Below are 20010 nucleotides of genomic sequence, written 5' to 3'. Positions count from 1 at the left end.
AGAAAGATAGATTTGAGCATCATCAGTATAGAGCTGGTACTTAAAGCCATGGGAGTTTATCAAGTAACCAAGGGAGGAGGTGTAGATGGAAAAGAGAAGGGGTCCAAGGACAGAACCTCGAGGGACCCCAATAGAAAGAGGAAATGGAGAGGAGGAGATAGTTATAGGTAACGCTGAGGGAGGAAATTGGTAGGAAGAGAACCAGAAGAGAGCAGAGTCTCGGAGGCCAATAGAGTGGAGTTTTTTGAGGAGGTGGGGATGGTTAACAGTATCAAAAGCCGCAGAGAGGTCAAGTAGTAAGAGTATGGAGTAGTGGCCATTGGTTTTAGCAGTTCGTAAATCATTAGTGAGTTTTTGTAGGGCAGCTTCAGTGGAGTGTAGCGAGCGAAAGCCAGACTGTAAAGGGTCAAGAAGATTGTTGTCAGTGAGGTAGGAGCTCAGGCGATTTTAGACTAAGTGTTCTAAGAGTTTAGAGGTAAACAGGAGCAGGGGGATTGGTCTTAAGTTCAGGTGGTGGGGTCCAGCGAGGGCTTTTTAAGTATGGGAGTGATGTGTGCATGCTTTAGAGGGGTGGGGAAGGCACCATTAGAGAAGGAGAGATTGAAGATGTTAGTGAGGGAGCATAGGACAGAAGCAGAGGGTGACTGTAGTAGTTGAGGGGGGGACAGGACCCAGGGGGCAGGTGGTGAGACGGGCTTCTGAGAAGACTTTAGTGACCTCTTCAGTAGTAGCAAGGTCAAATGGAGGTGGAGAAAGTAGAGAGTTAAAAGTAGAGAAGAGACGATGAGGACTGGATGACAAGGTATTATTAAGTGACAAAGTAGGCTTGTTTGGCAGCATGGAGGGAGGAATTGTATGTTCGGAAAGCAGATTTATTTAGGGTGAATGCTTGTTGAAATTTGGTTTTACGCCACAATCGCTCCAGTGTATGATTACGTTGCTTAAGATTTCTGGTGTCGTCAGTCTGCCATGGTTGTAATGGTCAGGGCCTGATGCTTCATGTAGTTAGAGGAGCAAGTGAGTCTAGTGTGGCTGAAAGTGAACTGTTGTAGACAGCAGTGGCCAGGTCAGGGCAGGACAGGGGAGAGATTCATAGAGGCGGTCAGTTGCAGAGTGGAAAAGAGAAGGGTTCAAGTTGTGAAAGTTTCTGCGGGTAATTGTTTGCTGCTTGGAGGGATACGTGTTTGAAGATGAGGACACTGTGAAGGTGATGAGATTGGGATCAGAGAAAGGAAAGGGGGTATTTGTGAGGTTGTAGGGAGTGCAAAGATGGGAGAAAACAAGGTCTAATGTATTGCCATCAGAGTGAGTGGAGGACTGTGTCCATTGTGTTAAGGCAAAAGATGAGGTTAGGTTGAAGAGTGTGGATGTAGCTGGGTTGTTCTCATTAATGGGGATGTTAAAATCTCCAAGAATGATAGTGGGTATTTCAGAGCAGAGAAAGTAGGGTAGCCAAGCAGTGAAGTCATCAAGAAAGCGTGACACCTGTCCAGGAGGCCAGTAGATCAGTGCAATCCTCAGAGAAATGGGAGAAAATAGCCGAATGCAGTGAGTCTCAAAAGAAGAAAAGGATAGAGAGGTAGGGTTAGGGAGGACTTGAAAGATGCTCAGTGGGGATAGAAGCAAACCAGCTCCACCTCCTTTCTGACCACTGGCTCTGGGTGAGTGGGTCCAGAGAAGGCCTCCATAGGAAAGTGCTGCGGGAGAAGCAGAATCTGCTGCTTGGAGCCAGGTTTCTGTAATTGCTAGTAGGTTAAGGGAGTGGGAGACAAAAAGGTCATGGACAGAGATGAGCTTATTACAGGCAAAGCAGGCATTCCAGAGTGCACATGAAAAAGGGAGGTTGGTTTTTAGGAGCATGGTGATAGAGATTAAATTGAGTGAATTGCAGCTATTCCTGGAAGGAGGAGGGTGCCTGTGTGGGGTGAGATACTGGAGGACCAGGGTTTGGGGAGATATCCCCAGAGGTTAGGAGAAGAAGGGTGAGAAACGTAAGATGGGAGCGGGATGTATATGAGTGCACATTACTGCCTGTCCTGGTGTTTGGGTCAGCAGGTGAGTAAAGTATTAGCAGGAGGAGATGAGAGCAGTGTTAGGGAGATCAAAGAAGTGAGGGTGATATGTATAAACTTTGGGGTGGAGCAGAGGGGTAAAGAAATTAGATTTTGAGAACAGAGGATAGTAATATGAAAAGGAGGAGTAGAGGGGCGTATTAAAAGGTAGATGGAGTAGGAATAAGACTTGTAGGAGATGTTTCCCAGGCTGTTTCCAGCATGCAGTAGTGTTCTTTGTTGTATCTTCCTGCTGCTTGACTTATCCTGCTTTAGTTAAACTGCTGTGTTCAACTGCAGTTTTGCACTCCAGCAGAAAATGCACTCGCGCAGGACAATGCCCCCCATCTTTGACCTCCCCCCATAAGCTGGTCTAAATTTATAGGGAGATGAGCAATTCTTCTCCACCCCAATTAGGAACTGATAAGGATCACATGAACTTGGGGGGACATTGGTCAAAACCAGACCAGCCACAGACACAGGCCAAAGTCATAAAATGCAAAATGGGAAAAAATATATTTCTACTTTTTAAGCTTTTAACAAAAAAACTCAGAAGTTGGTTGGTTTCTATGCAGAGCTGCACCACATTTTGCACTCTCCAGTTTTTGTAAGTCAGTCCGTATGTTTTCACATGCTGTTTGATCTAAATCAGGATATAAAATAAAGATCATTCTAACGTCTGTCATGTGATGTTGGAGCACTGGTTTTTATTTCTGTTCAGAAGCACACCCAGGCCTTGTAGGGGCCACAGCATTATTGTCTTGTAAGTCTACTCCCCTTTGGCAGAATAACACAGCTATACTGTAGGCGAGTATGTGAAGCAGATACTGGGGTCAGCTTAGCCCTCCGGGGATGACTACTAGTAATACCCCATATGTCTATGCTAGGGTATGGTCCGGAAAACGCAAGTAGTTATTGGAAGTGATTGGTCTTCCTCTTTAAAAACCCACATCCTCTGAACATCATTGAGGCTGCAAAACCCAAGGTGGTTTGTTCTTAATGCAGACATAAAGTGTCCTGTTTTATTAGTTGTAATGTGTAAGTAGCTTAGTAAGTCTGGTGAAAACCAGGGGATGATTGTTGGAAAATCGCACAGTGCATCCACAATAATCCTCACTTTCATCTCTGAAACATCACACTGAGCTCTGCCTCCTGGTACTGAGGCATTGCTTGTAATTAGATAATTGCCAACATATGTGGTCATATTTTAAGAGGAACTCCGCCGAGTATCGTCTTCTGCATAAATTTACCCCTGTGCAGTTTCAGAAAATCATTCATCTTTTTCTGTGTAAGAAGGAACATTTAAGGGCTTTAAGGTATTCTAGTGCTCATTAGGGAGAGTTCTGTGCTGATATTTTCAGTGACATCTATGCAAGTCTTTCTCAACTTTTGCAACACAGAGGAACCCTTGACATTACTTTCTGGTCTCAGGGAACCCCTGCTTAAAATTATTATAACTATAAATAATGACACGTTAGTGTGATGGTCAGTGGGAAGAATGCTCATTACACTTGTAGTCATTTGGAAGAATTACCCCCTTACAGATAGCTAAAAAGATCAATTGTGTCAGTGGAAACGTATCTGAGAGGCAGAAATTGTTCAAGGAACCCTTAGCAACCTCTGGAGGAACCCTAGGGTCTTTAGAAACTCTGATCTATGTGTTTTTTGGTGTGGTAAGTTTCCAGCAATGTATTTTCCAAATAAATGGAGGGCACCTCCTGTTTATCACACATGAGTTGAGTGCATGAAACAACATTCAATACCCTCCCCCTTAGAAAAGTATTGCCACAAAGACATGTAAAACTATGCAAATAATTTAATAATTTTTTTAGGAGCATAATTAGGCCAATACTGCTTGTAGGATCTCCTTGGCATTACCAGTCAGGTAAATTATGAAGAAAGGCTGTTCCTGAGCCAGGAAAAAAAAAAAATCTTCTCAATAGTGTAATAGTGTCTATCATTGCCCCATACAACGACAGGCACTGTTGCATTGTCAGGTCTTGGACTAGCTTCCAAAAAAGTGCATACAGTTGTTAATTAGTGCTAATTTATTATTTGATAATCTGGCTTTAATACAGAATCTTGCTCTTTCTATAAATCCAGAGATGATTTTCAGAAATGTACTGCAAAATGTAATCTTCAGCAGCCAATCAAGTATCAGCTTTTTTGTTGCCCATTTTAGGCTTCTAAGTGTTGTCTATTATACTTTATTATATTCTGTTATGGTTTCCTTTTTTATGTTAACTGCACTAGATCACTTGAAAGAGACACATAAATGGTGTGAAGACTGAAGAGTTGCATATCACTTTTATGACAGGTCATTTCAGCAGTATAGTATCATAATGTTCACTTTCCGTCTTGTCCTCATTCTTTTAAAAAAAAAAAGTCAAATTCCTCTGACGTGACTGGCATCTAAACTTCAGTTTATAGGGTAACAGAAGGCTGAAATCTTGCCGGGGGATAAGAATACCCTAGAACTGGTTCTTGTTAAGGGGCAAAAGCAATTGCAGCTGTTCGTCAGTCATTCAGCAAGATGCACCATAGGAATGTGTGACTGTATGTCTGACCTCCGAGAATCCTCTCTGTTCTTTTAACTTGACTTGTTTTGTTTCTGCTTACACTGAACGTGGTCTTTAACCTATTTTTGGTTTTGGGTTTCAGATGTGGACATTCTTCAGAAGCTGGGCCTCATGGGAAGCAAGCCATCCAGCCGACCAGTTCCCGAAGGGGTCATACCATTTAAATCGGGAGTCATTTTGACGCAGAGAGCGCGTGTAGAAGCCCCTGTTCATGCAGTCATCCCACCTAGCTTAGGAACGGATCTCACTTTGGTGCTGAGCTTGTGCTCTCACCGTATTAACAATGCATTCTTATTCGCGGTCCGAAGCAAAAAGAAAAAACTTGAGCTTGGGTTGCAGTTCATCCCGGGCAAAATTATAGTTTATGTGGGTCACAAGCAGTCTGTATATTTTGATTACAATGTCCACGATGGCCAGTGGCACAATATGGCCATTGATATTCAAGGCCAAAAGGTGACTCTGTATACTTCTTGTGGGAAGCAAAGAGTAAATGCCAGTTTGCCTATAAAGAAAGATGACACGTTGGATTCTAATGGGGTTTTCATGCTGGGAAAGCTTAACCAGCAGACGATACAATTTGAAGGTGCTGTTTGCCAATTTGATATTTATCCTCCCGCCAAGGCAGCTCATAATTACTGTAAATATCTTAAGAAGCAGTGCAGGCAAGTGGATACATACCGGCCGAATCTGCCACCTCTGATTCCACTGTTACCCCTGATACCCCAGGAAGCCAGTTTGTCTCTAAGCACAGAGATCATTTTAAAATCTCTAGGCAATTTTACCACAGCATCCCCTCAGTCACTCAAAGCAAACTTGACAACCAGCAGCAAGGTCAGGACTCCTTCTGTGAAGTTAACTACCAAAACCCCAGCCTTGCTTTCCGCGACATCTCCAGCCCCTCACAGAACCGATACTCAGCTTTTATCAAGTGTCTCAACCAGGACTTCCACCGTTGCACTCAGGATATCTCCAGCCTCTGCCATTTCACTGGGACAGCCTCAGTCACGCATTGCCAAACACAGTGCCCTTCCCAGCCAGAACAACACAAAAAAGCTACAGCCAGAGAAAGTGACCAAGAAAGCCATCTACCAAAAAACAACCATTAAGCCTCTAGAAAGTTCTTCTATCAAGCAGGTTAAAAAGAGCACAGGAAGCCCAAGGAGTACAAACACCACCACTCCAAAACAAACAGCTGAGAAAAGGACTAGTGCTCCATCCCAGAAGTTTCAAACTGTCATGAACCTCAATATCCAGCCAACCACATCTTCTGTTCTCTACAGAAAACCAGCCTCCGGGGTCATTTATTCATCCACATCAACCATTACCAGCCTGCCATTTACGCACGATTACTTATGGCTTGACCCAACTGCTTTTCCCTTTTTGATGGGACCTCCTGGACCTAAGGGAGATCAAGGTGCCTCCGTAAGTGAAATTACTGTTTAGTAACTTAAAATTAATTCTGCTGTAGTTACACCATTATGGATAATATTTAAACAGCTACATGTTTTAATTAAAGCTGAACACCAGGCAAATAACTCAAAACACAGCTAAAATACATATAAGAGCAAGATTTTACATGCTGAAGGATTTTTATTTTAACTGGTTTCAATCTGCTGCAGTTCAGTAACATTTACAGATCCTATCCCTCTTCAGGCCTGTGACTTGATAGTAAATGCTGGCTGATGAAGTAATCTTCCTGTCACTCTGCTCTCTCCTTCTATAAGCATGCTTCTTGCACTGTAGCACATCTGATTGGCTCCTTGTGCCGCTTCTTTCTTTCCCAGATTGAGCTTTGCTGTACAGGGAGTACAAGAGGCTGATACCAAGTCAAATTCAGGTACTTACATAGCTCACTTTAAAAAATATATTTACAAAGCTGCATTCATGTGTGTTTTTATATTTACCTGCGGTTCAGCTCTAATAATATAAATTGTTTCACTATTTCATTGTATGACATCCAGTAAAATTTCACAGTACGCAACAGTTTTTAGTAGAGGAAATTTGGCTGTTGTGTTATTCATTCACTCCTCTTCGCTAACATTTTCAAAACTACTAGGTTCCGCACATCTGGGTCCAACTTTCCTCTAGCTTTCCTCTACCTATCTGAGTTTATCCACTGACTTAGGTGAATATTATTTATTTTATTATTTATTTCAGGTACTTATATAGCGCCGTCAATTTTACGCAGCGCTTTACACATATATTGTACATTCACATCAGTCCCTAACCCTCAAGGGGCATACAATCTAAGGTCCCTAACTCACATTCATACATACACATACTAGGGTCAATTTAGAAAGGAACCAATTCACCTACAAGCATGTCTTTGGAGTGAATATTACATGTTGAATGTGCCACAGGATGACTGAAAGCAAAATTACTGGAATGTCAATGTTATCATGACATTAAAATGGCAACTTCCTGTTTTTGTCAGTAATATTCATTGTTTCTCTAGCAATGAGATCTGTAACAGAACCACCTTCATGGTATCTCCATGAAGAAACAATTGTTATTAGTCAATGGCAAAATAATATAAAACAACCAGCAGATGATTGAAGCAGATTCCATGGCCCACAATATGATTCCAGGTGTCATTCTGCGTGATATATATCTTCTGTGGTTTATTTTGTTGTTCCTATAACTAGTCCAAACTGGTGGAGCAGTGTAGTTATATCATTGTATTTAGGGTACAGGCTTAATAATTAGTTCCAGTAGCAGCTTCCAGAATGGAATCTCTAGCACCATTCTATTTCCGATGCTCTGTGTAATAGTTACATAGTTAGTCTGGCTGAAAAAAGACAAAAGTCCATCCAGTTCAACCATAGAAAAAAAAAAAGTTATAATCCTATACCCACAGTTGATCCAGAGGAAGACAGAAAAAAAACCCAGCAAAGCATGATCCAGTTTGCACATTCTGGGGAAAAAATTCCTTCCTGATCCCCTGAGAGGCAATGGATTGTTTCCTGGCTCAACTTTACCTATAAATGTTAGTATCCAGTTATATTTTGTGTATCCAAGAAAGAATCCAGGCCTTTTTTGAAGCAATCCACTGAGCTGGCCAGAACCAACTCTTGAGGGAGTCTATTCCACATTTTCACAGCTCTTACTGTGAAGAAACCTTTCCATGTTTGGAGATTAAATTTATTTTCCTCCAGACGTAAAGAGTGCCCCCGTGTCCTCTGTGTTGACCTCAGGGTGGATAGCTCTGCACCGAGTTCACTATATGAACCACTGATGTATTTATACGTTGATCATATCCCCCCTTAATCTCCTCTTCTTAACAGAGAATAAATTTAGTTCCTTTAATCTTTCCTCATAGCTGAGCTCCTCCATGCCTCGTATCAGTTTGGTTGCCCTTCTCTGTACTTTCTCCAGTTCCCCAATGGTCTTTTTGTGAATTGGTGCCCAAAACTGAACTGCATATTCCAGATGAGGTCTTACTAATGATTAGTACCGGGGTAATATGATATCTCTCTCTCTGGAGTCTATACCTCTTTTAATACAAGAGAGGATTTTGCTCGCTTTAGAAACCGCAGCTTGGCATTGCATGCCATTATTAAGCTTGTGATCTACCAGAACCTCCAGATCCTTCTCCACCATTGATTCCCCCAGTTGTACCCCCCCCCCCAAGATGTATGATGCATGCATATAACCCCCAAGTGCATAACCTTACATTTATCAACATTAAATCTCATTTGTCACATAGTTCCCCAATTAAACAGAGCATTGAGGTCGGCTTGTAAATTGAAGACATGCTGTAAGGACGTTATTCCACTGCACAGCTTGGTGTCATCTGCAAAGACTGAAATGGGATTTTTAATCTCACACCCTATATCATTTATAAATATATTAAAAAGTAAGGGTCCCAACACTGAACATTGATGACCCTAGACCATTCAGAGTATGAATCAGTAACTACTACTCTGAATATGATTTTTTAGCCAGTTTTCTATCTATTTACATATGGATTTTCCAAGCCCGTAGACTTTACCTTACAAATTAGCCATGTGTGGGGAACTGTGTCAAAAGCTTTTGCAAAATCCAAGTATATCACATCCACCGCCACCCCTCTGTCCAAGTATACAACATCCACCGCCACCCCTCTGTCCAAGGTTTTGCTCACCCCCTCATAAAAAGAAATCAGGTTTGTTTGACAACTTCTGTCTTTCATAATTCCATGCTGTCTGTTGCTTAAAAGATTTTTTTCCAGCAAGAACTCATCTATGTGGTCTTTTATTAAACTCTCCAGTATCTTCCCAACTATAGAAGTTAAACTAACAGATCTGTAATTATATGGTAAAGATTTTGACCCCTTTTTAAATATTGGCACCACATTGACCTTACGCCAATCCAGTGGTACTATGTCAGTCATTAAAGAGTCCTTAAAAATTAGAAACAATGGCTTTGAAATGACAGAGCTCAGTTCTTTAAGGACCCATGGGTGTTTGCCATCTGGTCCAGGTGTTTTATTCACCTTTATTCTGTCTAAATATTTTTGAATGATATCAATTTTGAGCCAATGTGGATCATCTGGAGCTGTGTCAATACCATGCCCATTATGGACAAGAGCTCCCCCATGCTCCTTTGTATACACAGAGGTGAAGAAGGTATTAAATAAATTTGCCTTCTCTTTGTCCCCACTCACCCACTCTAGATTATTTTGTAAAGGGCCAACATGCTTGGACCGAACCTTTTTACTATTAATATATTTGAAGAATTTTTTTGGGTTGGTCCTGCTATCTTTTGCAATCTGTCGTTTGTTTTTAATTTTTGCAGGCTTTATTTACTTTTTGCATATTGTGTTATATTCTTTGTAATGTTTAAACGATGATAGCGTTCCTTCATTTTTATATTGAATAAAAGCTCTTTTCTTATTATCTATAGCCTTTTTAACTTTGGCTGTAAGCCACATAGGTTTGATTTTTAGCCTTTTAAACTTGTTGCCCATGGGAATTTATTTTGCAGTGTGTCTACATACAGTCTTTTTGAAGAACTTCCATTTTTGTGTTGTGTTCATCAATGCCAATATTCCCTCCCAGTCTAAGTCTTGGAGAGCAGCTCTCAGCCTTTGAAAATTAGCTTTCTTGAAATTGAGCATTTTTATTTTTTATGTGCTTGCTGTTTACAGCTAACAATAAATGAAATCATGTTATGGTCACTGCTACCCAGATGTTCTTTTATATGGACATTCGTAATAAGCTCTGCATGGTTTAAGATTACCAGGTCCAGCAGAGCATAATTCCTAGTTGGGGCCTCCATGAACTGTACCATAAAATTGTCCTGTAGTAGGTTTAAAAAATTTTGCCCTTTAACTGTTCCTGCAGTACCATTACTCCAGTCAATTTCCGGGTCGTTAAAGTCCCCCATTATTATCACTGTCCCAGCCCTTGCAGCCCTTTAGATCTGTGCAAGGAGCTGAGTTTCCACCTCCTCATTAACACTGGGCTGCTGGGTTATTACAGGGGATCTTAACCACTGGGCTGCTGCTGCTCACTGCTAGGCCACCGCTTCTTCTCTTTCAGACCTCCATCTAGCTGTAGATCCCTTACCTACCACACTGCCTCCCTGCTCCTAACTTAACCACTAAACCACCCATAGAGGCCCCCAGTGCCCCCAGAGAGTCCTCAGCCTCCACAGTACCCTCAGGCACCCTGAGAGCTCTAAGCCTCCACAGTGCCATTCAGCCTGTTTCAGAGCCTCCAGCCCTCCATAGTGGCCCCCAAACTCCCACAGCGCTTCCCAGCCTCCTCTAGAAACCTCATTCCCTACAGGGCCACCAAGTCTTTTGCACATTCCTCTATTCCACTCCACAACCTCAGATCCAGAGCTTGCAGCATTTCAATTTCCTGTTGTGCATTCTTATAACTTTTATTGTGCGAGTATAAACTTTTTATTCTTTATTGTTTTGGGTTTGGAAGGCTTTGGATGAATTTACTGGGCTCTGGTCACAAAAAGGTTAATAACAACTGTGTAATGCATATATGAATTACTTAACAATGGCTTTACACCAGGACAGAACATATTGATTCAAAATTTCTTGACAGTGAGTCCAAGTCCACAGGCATTAGATGGAATATGGGTTTCCATAATAGAAAATTGGCTGATGTTAATTTAGGTTTTTCAGCTACCTGTCTGCTGGGATTTATCTGAACCTGCCATATGTGGAGAAACCAAATTTTGATTTGGTGGGTGGCATGGTAAACGAGAGGCTTGTGAAACAGACTCAGCCCACAGATCAGGCCACCCAGGATTTCCACTTTTGAACTCTATTTGGGTCTCAGCTGTAACTTGTCTGTCTTTAAAATGATGTCCAGCTCTAAGTACTGGTTTACACTAGTGTGAGTTCTGATGTTACTTGAGTTGCACAGAATTTCATGACAAGGGAAATCACATTACGTTCAATGGTGCCTGTTCAAATCAATGCCAATCAAAAGGTTCCTATGCTATTTTGGTGCAATGTACAGTGTACCCTGGCCCCATAGAATAAGCAAATATTCAGCCAAGTTGCATCAACGTCATGCTACATAGTTGCACTGAAAATCGCATGACTGTAGTATAACCAAGCCCAACAAATATAGGTGGTTCATGTGGATTCTGAGATTCTGATATCCATTTTGTTTAGTAAACACTTGAAATTATCATAAAAAGTCATAAATGCACTATTGCAGCCATCCAACAATTAAGTCTTCCATCAGGGTTATATAGTAATAATGGGCAGATATTCTCATTGACTCATACCAGGGCCAATAATCGGTAGAAAAGGACTAAAATTATTTTTTTACCCATGGATGAGCTCACCAACTATGTATGCCAGGGATGCTGTTTATTCAGTTTTTGTCATTGTAATGGCTACATCTCTGTCTCACTTTGTGTGTTTTTGGTATCTTTTTTTTTTTTACCTACCTGTAATAAGGACACATTAGTTTGACACTGGTAAAGTGGTTCCTGTATATGTGTTCAGCCATTTATTTAGCTGTTAGTCTGTATTTGTATTTTACCATGTGCCTTTACCATTTCTAACACTGTATAGGACATTCGCATGTTGTAGAAGGATCGTAGGCGATGTATTTGAAAGCAATCGATACTGATAAGGCAGTGAAAGAAATGAAGGTCAGCTTCTAAAGCAGGACATAGATGATATGATTTTCTTCTTTTCCACCATGGGTGTAAGGAAAGAAAATTGGTCTATTCCTCCATCAACATAGTCATTGTGGATGGTGGAATCCCTCCTGCGGAGCTATTGTGTTCTGCCAGTGGGGAGTCTTCCCTGTTCACAGAACACAAGGATTGCTTCTAGTGGCTATAGCTGCTGGCAGTAATCACATACCACAAATCCAATAGGCTGGTTGTACTAAAGTCGAATGATGGGTGGACTTCTGCACAACCAACCTGCCCATAGATGGATCAAAGCTCGGCCAGTGCCTGCCGAACCAACCAAGATTCGATCCAACTGTGGCCAGCTTAGTTGGACAGTTGTGGCAGTTGACCAGTGATGAGTTGATTGTCATCTGTTAAGATGCTTTAGTGGCTGCCACTATAGTAACTTAAAAAATGATATTGACATTATATGGTAATCCTGTAAGTCCAGGTCTGTGTTGTTAGATCCCGGAGCTTATTATAGAAAAAAAAAAATTTGCTTAACTAATAGTAGGAATAATAACATTGAGTAGTGCTCAGTGTAGAAGACAAATTGTAGCATATGCAGATTAGGAATTTATGCTAAAATAAATGTTTGTAGTGGCAAATCAGTATGGCAGTATCCAGGAATACCTGATAAATCACAAAAGAAATCAAACCCTTAATAATTGACAGATGTTGTAAAGTTCAGGCAAACCACTAAACACGCAGTTTTAATGCATATATGGGAATTCTGTAATCCAGGCACCCCTGTCAGATGGTGTTTTGTATTTCAATGGTTTTTATTAATTTGTTACAGTTAAACACAGGAGCAACAAATCACACCCAGGCTGGGGCTATCAATTGCACATAAAAAATTTGAAAATGAGAAAAATCAGTGCTCTAACACCAACAGAGCAAAACGTACACCCAGGCAGGGGCTATCAATGGCAAATAAATAACAAAACATTAGTATAACACTGATAGTAACTCAAACTAAAGGCAGCTATCCACTGCCACACCAAAAACAAACAAAAAAAAAGAAAAGGAAGGAGTACAAAAGAAAAAAGATAAAACCAAGAGCAGGGATCCAAGAATGCCAATGCTGAACAACATCACATCCCCAGACTAGCGTGGGAAAGGCATATTGTAACCACAGCTCCCATATTTTCAATAATTTACGTTGGGAGTCGTTGCAGATACTCAACATCTGTTCATTGAGCATCATAATGGTCATATGGCCCCGCACTCCCTGAAGAGGGACAAACGGGCTCTTCCAGGCCTGAGCAATTGTTCTAGTGGCCGACAAAAACAAATAGGAAGCCAACTTCTGCTGATGAGCCAAGAGGCCCGGTATGGGACAATGAAGCAAAGCATACCGAGCATCCCATCGTATAGAGAGATGGAACAAGGTGAAAAGGAGGCCAAACACACAAGACCAAAAACGAAGCAGTCTCGGGCATAACCACCAGATATGCAATACATCACCACGATGGCCACAACCCCGAAAGCATCTATCACTGCAGGCAGGGTTCGTCTGGGCCAAACGAGCCGGAATCCAATACCAATGAAACAATACTTTGTATGCCACCTCCAGCGTGGTCGTATTAAATTAACATTTAGGTATAAGCGACCACACCCCATTCCAGTCCTCCAGATCCACGACTGCCCCCAGGTCGCGCTCCCACAACATATGAAAGAAAAGTATGCGTCGTGCGCCTGTTCAAAACTGCATAAAGAAGGGAAATAAGGCCCGGGGCGCCCGGACGCTATTGGCAAAGCAGTTCAAAGGCAGATTTCTGGTACAGGAAAGCAGAAGTGCCCTGCAATGAGATCAGCTAATGCCGCAATTGAAGGTAACGAAAAAATTCCGCTGGAGGGACATTCCGTGACTCCCGAAGAAAATTCCAAGTAGGGAAGGACCGAGAAGTTAAAAAGTGTCGCACATGAGAAAAACCATTGGCCACCCACCAAGAAAACGCCATGGTTGATCTAAACCCAGTGGGACGAGAGGGTTGTTAGTAATTGGGAGCAAAGGCAAGAAAAGTGACATCAGGCCACTGGAATAACGTACCGAGTCCCACACTTGTAAGCCATAGAGCAAAATCGGACTCAGTGCCGTAGGGCGCAGGGCAGGGGGAAGCCATAGAAGCGTCGATATCGCAATAGGGGCACAATTGGGTAGTTCCAGCAGGACCCAGAGAAGAACGTCTGAGGAAGCATGCAACATAGACAGCGGGGCAATCTGGCTCACCTGATAATACTTAGTTACATCAGGTACCCCAAGACCACCCTGGAGTCTATGAACAAAAAGCGTAGTTCTGGAGACTCTGGGGTGTTTATCAGCCCAGATAAAACGCATAATCTTTGCCTGAATCAACCAAAGAAAATGAGGAGGAACCCGCACTGGGAGGGTGCGAAAATAGTATAACAATTTCGGCAAGATGATCATTTTCACTGAATTAACCCGTCCTATCAAAGACAGGTGTGGAAATTGCCAAGAATAGATAAGAGAAGACACAGAGCGAAGCAATGGATAATAATTTACAGCAAACAGTGAGTCATAGGTGGGGGTCAAGTGAATGCCTGTATTCAAGAGAAGAAGAAGCCTATTTGGAAGGGAAGTGGGACTGTAGGCGCAAAACCAAATCTGCGGCCAAAGTAATATTAAGCGCAACAGTCTTATCCTAATTAATATGGAGACTCAAAATCAAAGAGAAGCGCTCAAGAACCTCTTGCAAATTTGAAAGTGTTGTCAGGGGATTAGTGAGAGTCAAGAGGGTATCGTCTGCAAAAAGGTTCAACTTGAACTCCTGTCCCGCGTATGGAACCCCCGATACATTACAATCAGTCCGGAGTGCCACAGCCAACGGCTCAAGCTCCAGGACAAAGAGCGCCGGGGACAGGGGGCAGCCCTGTCTCGTACCTCGCCAAATAGGAAAGGGATCTGAGAAATACCCAGCGTACTTAACGGAAGCTGAAGGGGAAGAATACAAGGCTTGAATTCAAGAAAGAATAGAATCCTCAAAACCCCAACGAGACAGCACAAACCACAGATATTCCCAAGATAGAGAATCAAAGGCTTTATATGTGTCTAAGGACAGTAAGAATCCCGGAATGTTCCGCCTTTGTAGAAACTGTATAAGATGGACCACCTTACGAACGTTATCACCCGCCTGCCTCCCAGGGACGAAACCTACTTGGTCCCTGTGGACCTGACTACGCAAATATTTATTGATACAAAAACTAAGAATCTTGCCCAATATTTTCAGGTCTTCATTAAGAAGAGAAATGGGCCGGAAGGCTTGCGGTTCCTGCACATCATCGGTTGTTTTAGAAATCATAGAGATATGAGCTTTAAACGCATCCTGAGAGGGCAAAGAGCCCTGTTGTAACTCATTAAAATAGTCAGCCAAGAACGGCGCTAACATGGTTGCCGTGGTGGACAATAGAGATTTTATAGCTTGGATCACTTCCGACATGGTGACACCGGTGCTGAGGGCTATCGGCGCTGCCTCGGATAATCCAGGAAGTTGGAGGTCTTGGAAGAATGCCTCTGCCTGAGCCACAGGGAAGGGATCTGGTTTAGCGTAAAGGGGCAAAAGGAAGTCTGCGAAATGGGAGACAATCTGCTGGGGATTAGAAGTACAGCCACCTGCGGGAAGTCGCAATCGGATTGCTTTATGGGGTTTCCCACAGAATTGAGTTTCCTGGCCAGCATCGGACCCTGCTTATTAGCACAGAAATAAAATTTGTGTTTGGTCCAACGCAGGGCCCATTCTGCCTCCGAAGAGGTGAGTAGGTCCAACTCTGCCGCCAGAGCGTCTTGTGCGCGTTTATGGGCCGCGGATGGGAATGACTTCCAACGAGCATCCATAGAGGCCAGCAGAGAATGAAGCTCCAATAGTCGGCGCCCCCGCTTCCGAACCACCGCCAGCTGTATAACATAACCCCGCACCGTGGCTTTATGCGCCTCCCACAGGGGCACTGCCGAAGAGACAGATCCCGAGTTTTCTGTGAAGTATGTGCGTAAGAAAGATTCTATTTGTTGGCAGGTAACCTGAGTGGTCAATGTCAGATGGTGTTTTAAAGTCCTTGACCTGCAAGGCAGCTTGGTCTGAACATACCTCCAGGCTGCCGATAGACCAGTGAAGGAGTAGCTGATGAATATGAGGGCATCCTTCTGCTCGCTCTGCTTTCTCCTGTTAACAGATTTCCTGACAGCACATGTACATTTTGGAAGAACCTGGTTGCCTTTTAGTGCTTTCAGAGCAGCAGCAAATGTTTTTTTACTGGGTATAGGATGTGTGCAGTAGTAAAAAAAAAACTTTTCTTTCAAAGGGTTAAACCTCAGTTTTTTTTTATTCCTATTTCCCCACTGTGAGATTAATTTTCATATCTTGCCCATGTGATGTATACTGCTGGAACAGGAAGTAAGAGGCAACCTGTTTTGCCTTGGCGTTTGTATACAGCCTTTGCACAGGGCTTCTCTGAACTGGCCATGCATGTGCAATAACTCTGTGAATGTCTCCGTGATTTTTTCCCAAGTGTCTCCAGTTTTGAGACAGGGCCCGTATAAAAGTCTATGGAGAGCTACTGCATGGCAGTTTTGTGCAATCACTGGAAGCTCTACGGGTGTTTGGGAAATATGATACATTGTTTAATAATATGCAGTTTTATTTTCAGCCAACAGGTGGAACTCTGGGCTCTTTTTGACATGTTCAGCTGTTTTATCTTTGCTGAAATAAATGAAGGATGGTTCATCCTTTTTCAGGCAGTTCAATCTGATGTGTTAATCAGACAGAGGCTCAAAGCAGGCAGCTGTGTTGTTTTATGTATCCCCCCCCTCACCCCCCCCCACTTCAATCATAACATGAGCCAGGTCTTCTCATCCAATAACAATACCTGATCTCACAAATGCTCTATTAGTTAAATGGGCACATTTATCCCAAATCTTATAGCAATCCTTTCCAGAAGATTGGAGGCTGTTGTAGGGGTTGCCAACTCTAAATTAAAGAAGAATTCCAGAGGAAAAAAAATGTTTTTCCCCAAGCAGTGGGGCTGTGTCCGCACTACATGGGTTAACTCCTCGTTTTTCTCTAGGGGTAAGGAGAGCGGAGATATACATACTTAATCTGCCGATCCTGCCACTCCTGCGCCCCCACATGCTAGTGGTCTTGCGAATGGACTCTTCCTGATGTCATCACACCCATAGACCAGCTCTGGACGTAAGGATGGCAGGAACAGTCTACTGCTGGATGTGGGGGAGTGCTGTTTTCCAGAGGATCGAAGGGTAGGGTAAGTATAGCCTCTTTTTGTGTGCCCCTGGACAAACAGCCCTACTCCATGGGAGAAAGAAAAAAATCATAGTGTTTTGCTTTAATGGCCATGGTTTTGGTGTGATGGCCAGCTTTAAAAATACAAACCATTATAGTTTCTCTTTAACACCACAATGGAATTCAAAAATATACATGAAATACCCATTATCCCAGTCACATGACATAGGCATGGTTCTATATATTATATTGCATTAGTCCATATACCCAGAAACGCATTGTATGTAAAAGTATGAATTTATAGTTACTATGAGTCGAGGGATATGATTCCCTGACAGCTCCATTAGCCCAGGTGCAGCCATAGTATGTTTTCGGTTTACAGAATGGAGCATAGTTGTGCACACTGGAACAGGCAGTGAGTCATACACACATTACTGGCAGCCTATACTGATGAGGTCACAGCTAATTTCCTCCTCATCCCGAGCAAGGAATCGCTTTTTTTTGTAAATTGTTCAGCTGCGAACATTAATTCCAGGGAAATCCCTCGTACTTTCCTCTCCCTCGGACCAAGAGAGCAGAGAGTGCTCTCTGTATTAATGTGTTATGAGGCTCACCGCTTCAACGAGTGGTGTTCATATATGTGCCTGGCTTCTGGAATCTTACACTGCTCTGTTATCCAGGTCACTTGTGAAGATTTCCAGATGCATCATATTTGAGCGGGAAAATTGATGCCAATTTTGGTAGGACTTGCTCTGAAGCCTGGAAACCGATAGCCTCCTTATTCTCCACCTCCTTGGTTTCTGTATTCACATTGTGTGGTCTCCAGATATTTCACAAGACACAAAGCTTAGAAGTTAGGTGTTAAAGGATATAAGCAAAGCAGCTCCATAACTTATGGCTATCATTAGGATGAATCCTAAATGTTGGATTTATTATGAAGTTCAATGAACTAAAGGTGAAATAATTCAAAACCTGAGGTCTGCTTCCTAAAAAAAATTAAATCCTATCCCTTTCTGAATAAAGATATGTTTGCCAGGCAATACCCTCTCTACAGTCATGTGCTGCCCCTTGCTTCTTCCTTTGTGGTCCAGTGCCAGGTTCTGCTGCCTGGCAGAAGTGCTACCATGGAATGCGCTGACAATAGGAGAGAGCAGAGTCAATGATCTATCAGTGTTGTCTCTTTGATGTCCAACCAGCAGAGGAATAGATGTCACTGCATTCCTTGAAACTAGAGAAGGTGGTACGCTCTCCTGGCTGTCCTTACTGGAAGAGATGCATGAATCAAAAGTTGCTGGACAGAATTACAAATGCTTTGGCAGATTCGACCATTCACGAATGTGTCTTCAGCTGTTTTTGCTGGATTCCACTAAAGTAGCTGTCTTATGTGGTGAAATGCAGATCTACATGTCGCTGATAACATGATGCAAGTCTTTAGAGCAGCATGGACTAGGCAACATAGTTCATAAATAGCTATAGATAGAACTGAAATACAAAGATACAACTGTCATTGTTTTGCATTAGTATGTTTTTAGTACATCTGAGCAGAGGTGGTTAAGATAACTTTAAAGTTTATCTCCAGTACAAATAGAAGTATTTCCTAAGTTGTCATTCAATGGTCCTACCAGCATCATCCTTGCTCACATCTGTAGCTTGAAAAAAAGGACCTGATTTTTTTAAAATCTAATGTTCTTTCTTTCTTTGGCCCCCCACCCCTCCTCCTAAAACTTTGATCTTAAAACTTCAGGTTTTATATAAATGAGCGTAAAAACAAAGCTTTTCATAAAATCTCAGTACTGATCTGTGTGGGTGACTGACATCTGCTTCCAAAAGCACCGCAGATTTCCGTGCAGGTCGAGCGTGAAAAGTGGAAGCCGTGTTTGCATCTCTCCTCATTACGTTTACCCATGTGCAAATTTATTAAAGCCATATATGCATCCTGTGTATGAAGATAAGCAAACTGTTTAATGCAGCTATCATTCTGAAAGTGTAGTACCCTCCCACTTGCAGATGGTGTGTATTAAATCCATATGTCCTATAAAATATTTCCATTGCAGAATATCCACAAACTTCATGCTCATCAGATCTCCACTCTCCCTCCTCAGCACTTCATACTTTGGCAAGGTGAAAAATTCACACGTACGTAAACATACTGGTTTTGCTCAGTAATGTGCTTCATAAGCACCATGAGGAAGTGAGCCTAATAATTTACCAGAATGATGGTGAGTCATGGGCAGCAGCTTGGCAAGCAAAGCCCCAACTTATTCCATCTTATCTCCATTATTTATTGAAGAAACACATTTGGCCTCATGTATCAAAGTTTAAAGTTGAAATCCAGACAGACAGCTTAACTCACAGTTGGAATGCTTATATGGGAATTGTTTACCTGCCAAAAGATTTGTAATTTTGTTCATCCAGGATTGTGGTACAGGCAGCCCAGCCAAGCAGTGTCTCTTCATCTCCCCCCAATGCAGTTTAGCAGAACAGTCTGGTCAAGGATCCACTCCAGCTTGATAATTTAGACATCAAACGGGCATTACCATACTGATGTAGTAGTTTCCTTCTGCCCATTGCCATCCTTGGCATTTTTCTAAACAGGAATGCTTGGGTTGGCTAAATGTACCTGTTTAGTCTTTGAGTAGGACAAAGTTAATAAGGGCAGAGAGCTCCAGCAGAAAGGAATAAAAGCAACCTGGTCTTCCACCTTGTCTGGTTGTTTGTTCCTCCTGAAAATGTTTGGCCAGCAGTTATAGCATACATACTCTACATTTATAAATGTATCTATGATAACAAGTGTCCTTTCATATATTTCTTCAGTCTCTGGCCATCCTCTGTTGTGTTTGTGTTTTCTACCAAAAAATAATACAGCTTAAAGTAAGTGAGGCGGTTTACACACATATCTGTCATTGAGAAAAGTCCGCTAATGGTTTGCTTGTTGCAGTAATGCCAAGACCCTTGTCTTTTTTTTTTCCTTGCTGGTGCTTGCATGCT

The 20010-nt window shown here is 42.3% G+C and overlaps 1 protein-coding gene across 2 annotated transcripts in view; it reads left to right on the top strand.

The window, feature by feature from the left end:
- COL27A1 (collagen type XXVII alpha 1 chain) overlaps positions 1-20010 on the top strand; it is a 592361-nt gene that overhangs the window by 78742 nt on the left and 493609 nt on the right. For both annotated transcript variants that reach the window (XM_089692938.1, XM_089692937.1), the window contains exon 3: positions 4713-6052. In XM_089692938.1, the coding sequence (XP_089549064.1) occupies positions 4713-6052 (1340 nt within the window). The remainder of the gene's footprint in view (positions 1-4712; positions 6053-20010) is intronic.

The sequence above is a fragment of the Staurois parvus genome, unplaced genomic scaffold, assembly GCF_062004578.1.
Source record: "Staurois parvus isolate SC_StPar_1 unplaced genomic scaffold, SC_StPar_1.0 ptg000608l, whole genome shotgun sequence".
NCBI classification, from domain to species: domain Eukaryota; kingdom Metazoa; phylum Chordata; class Amphibia; order Anura; family Ranidae; genus Staurois; species Staurois parvus.
The sequence above is the reverse complement of the archived record's forward strand: the minus strand, read 5'-3'. Positions and strand labels throughout refer to the sequence as shown.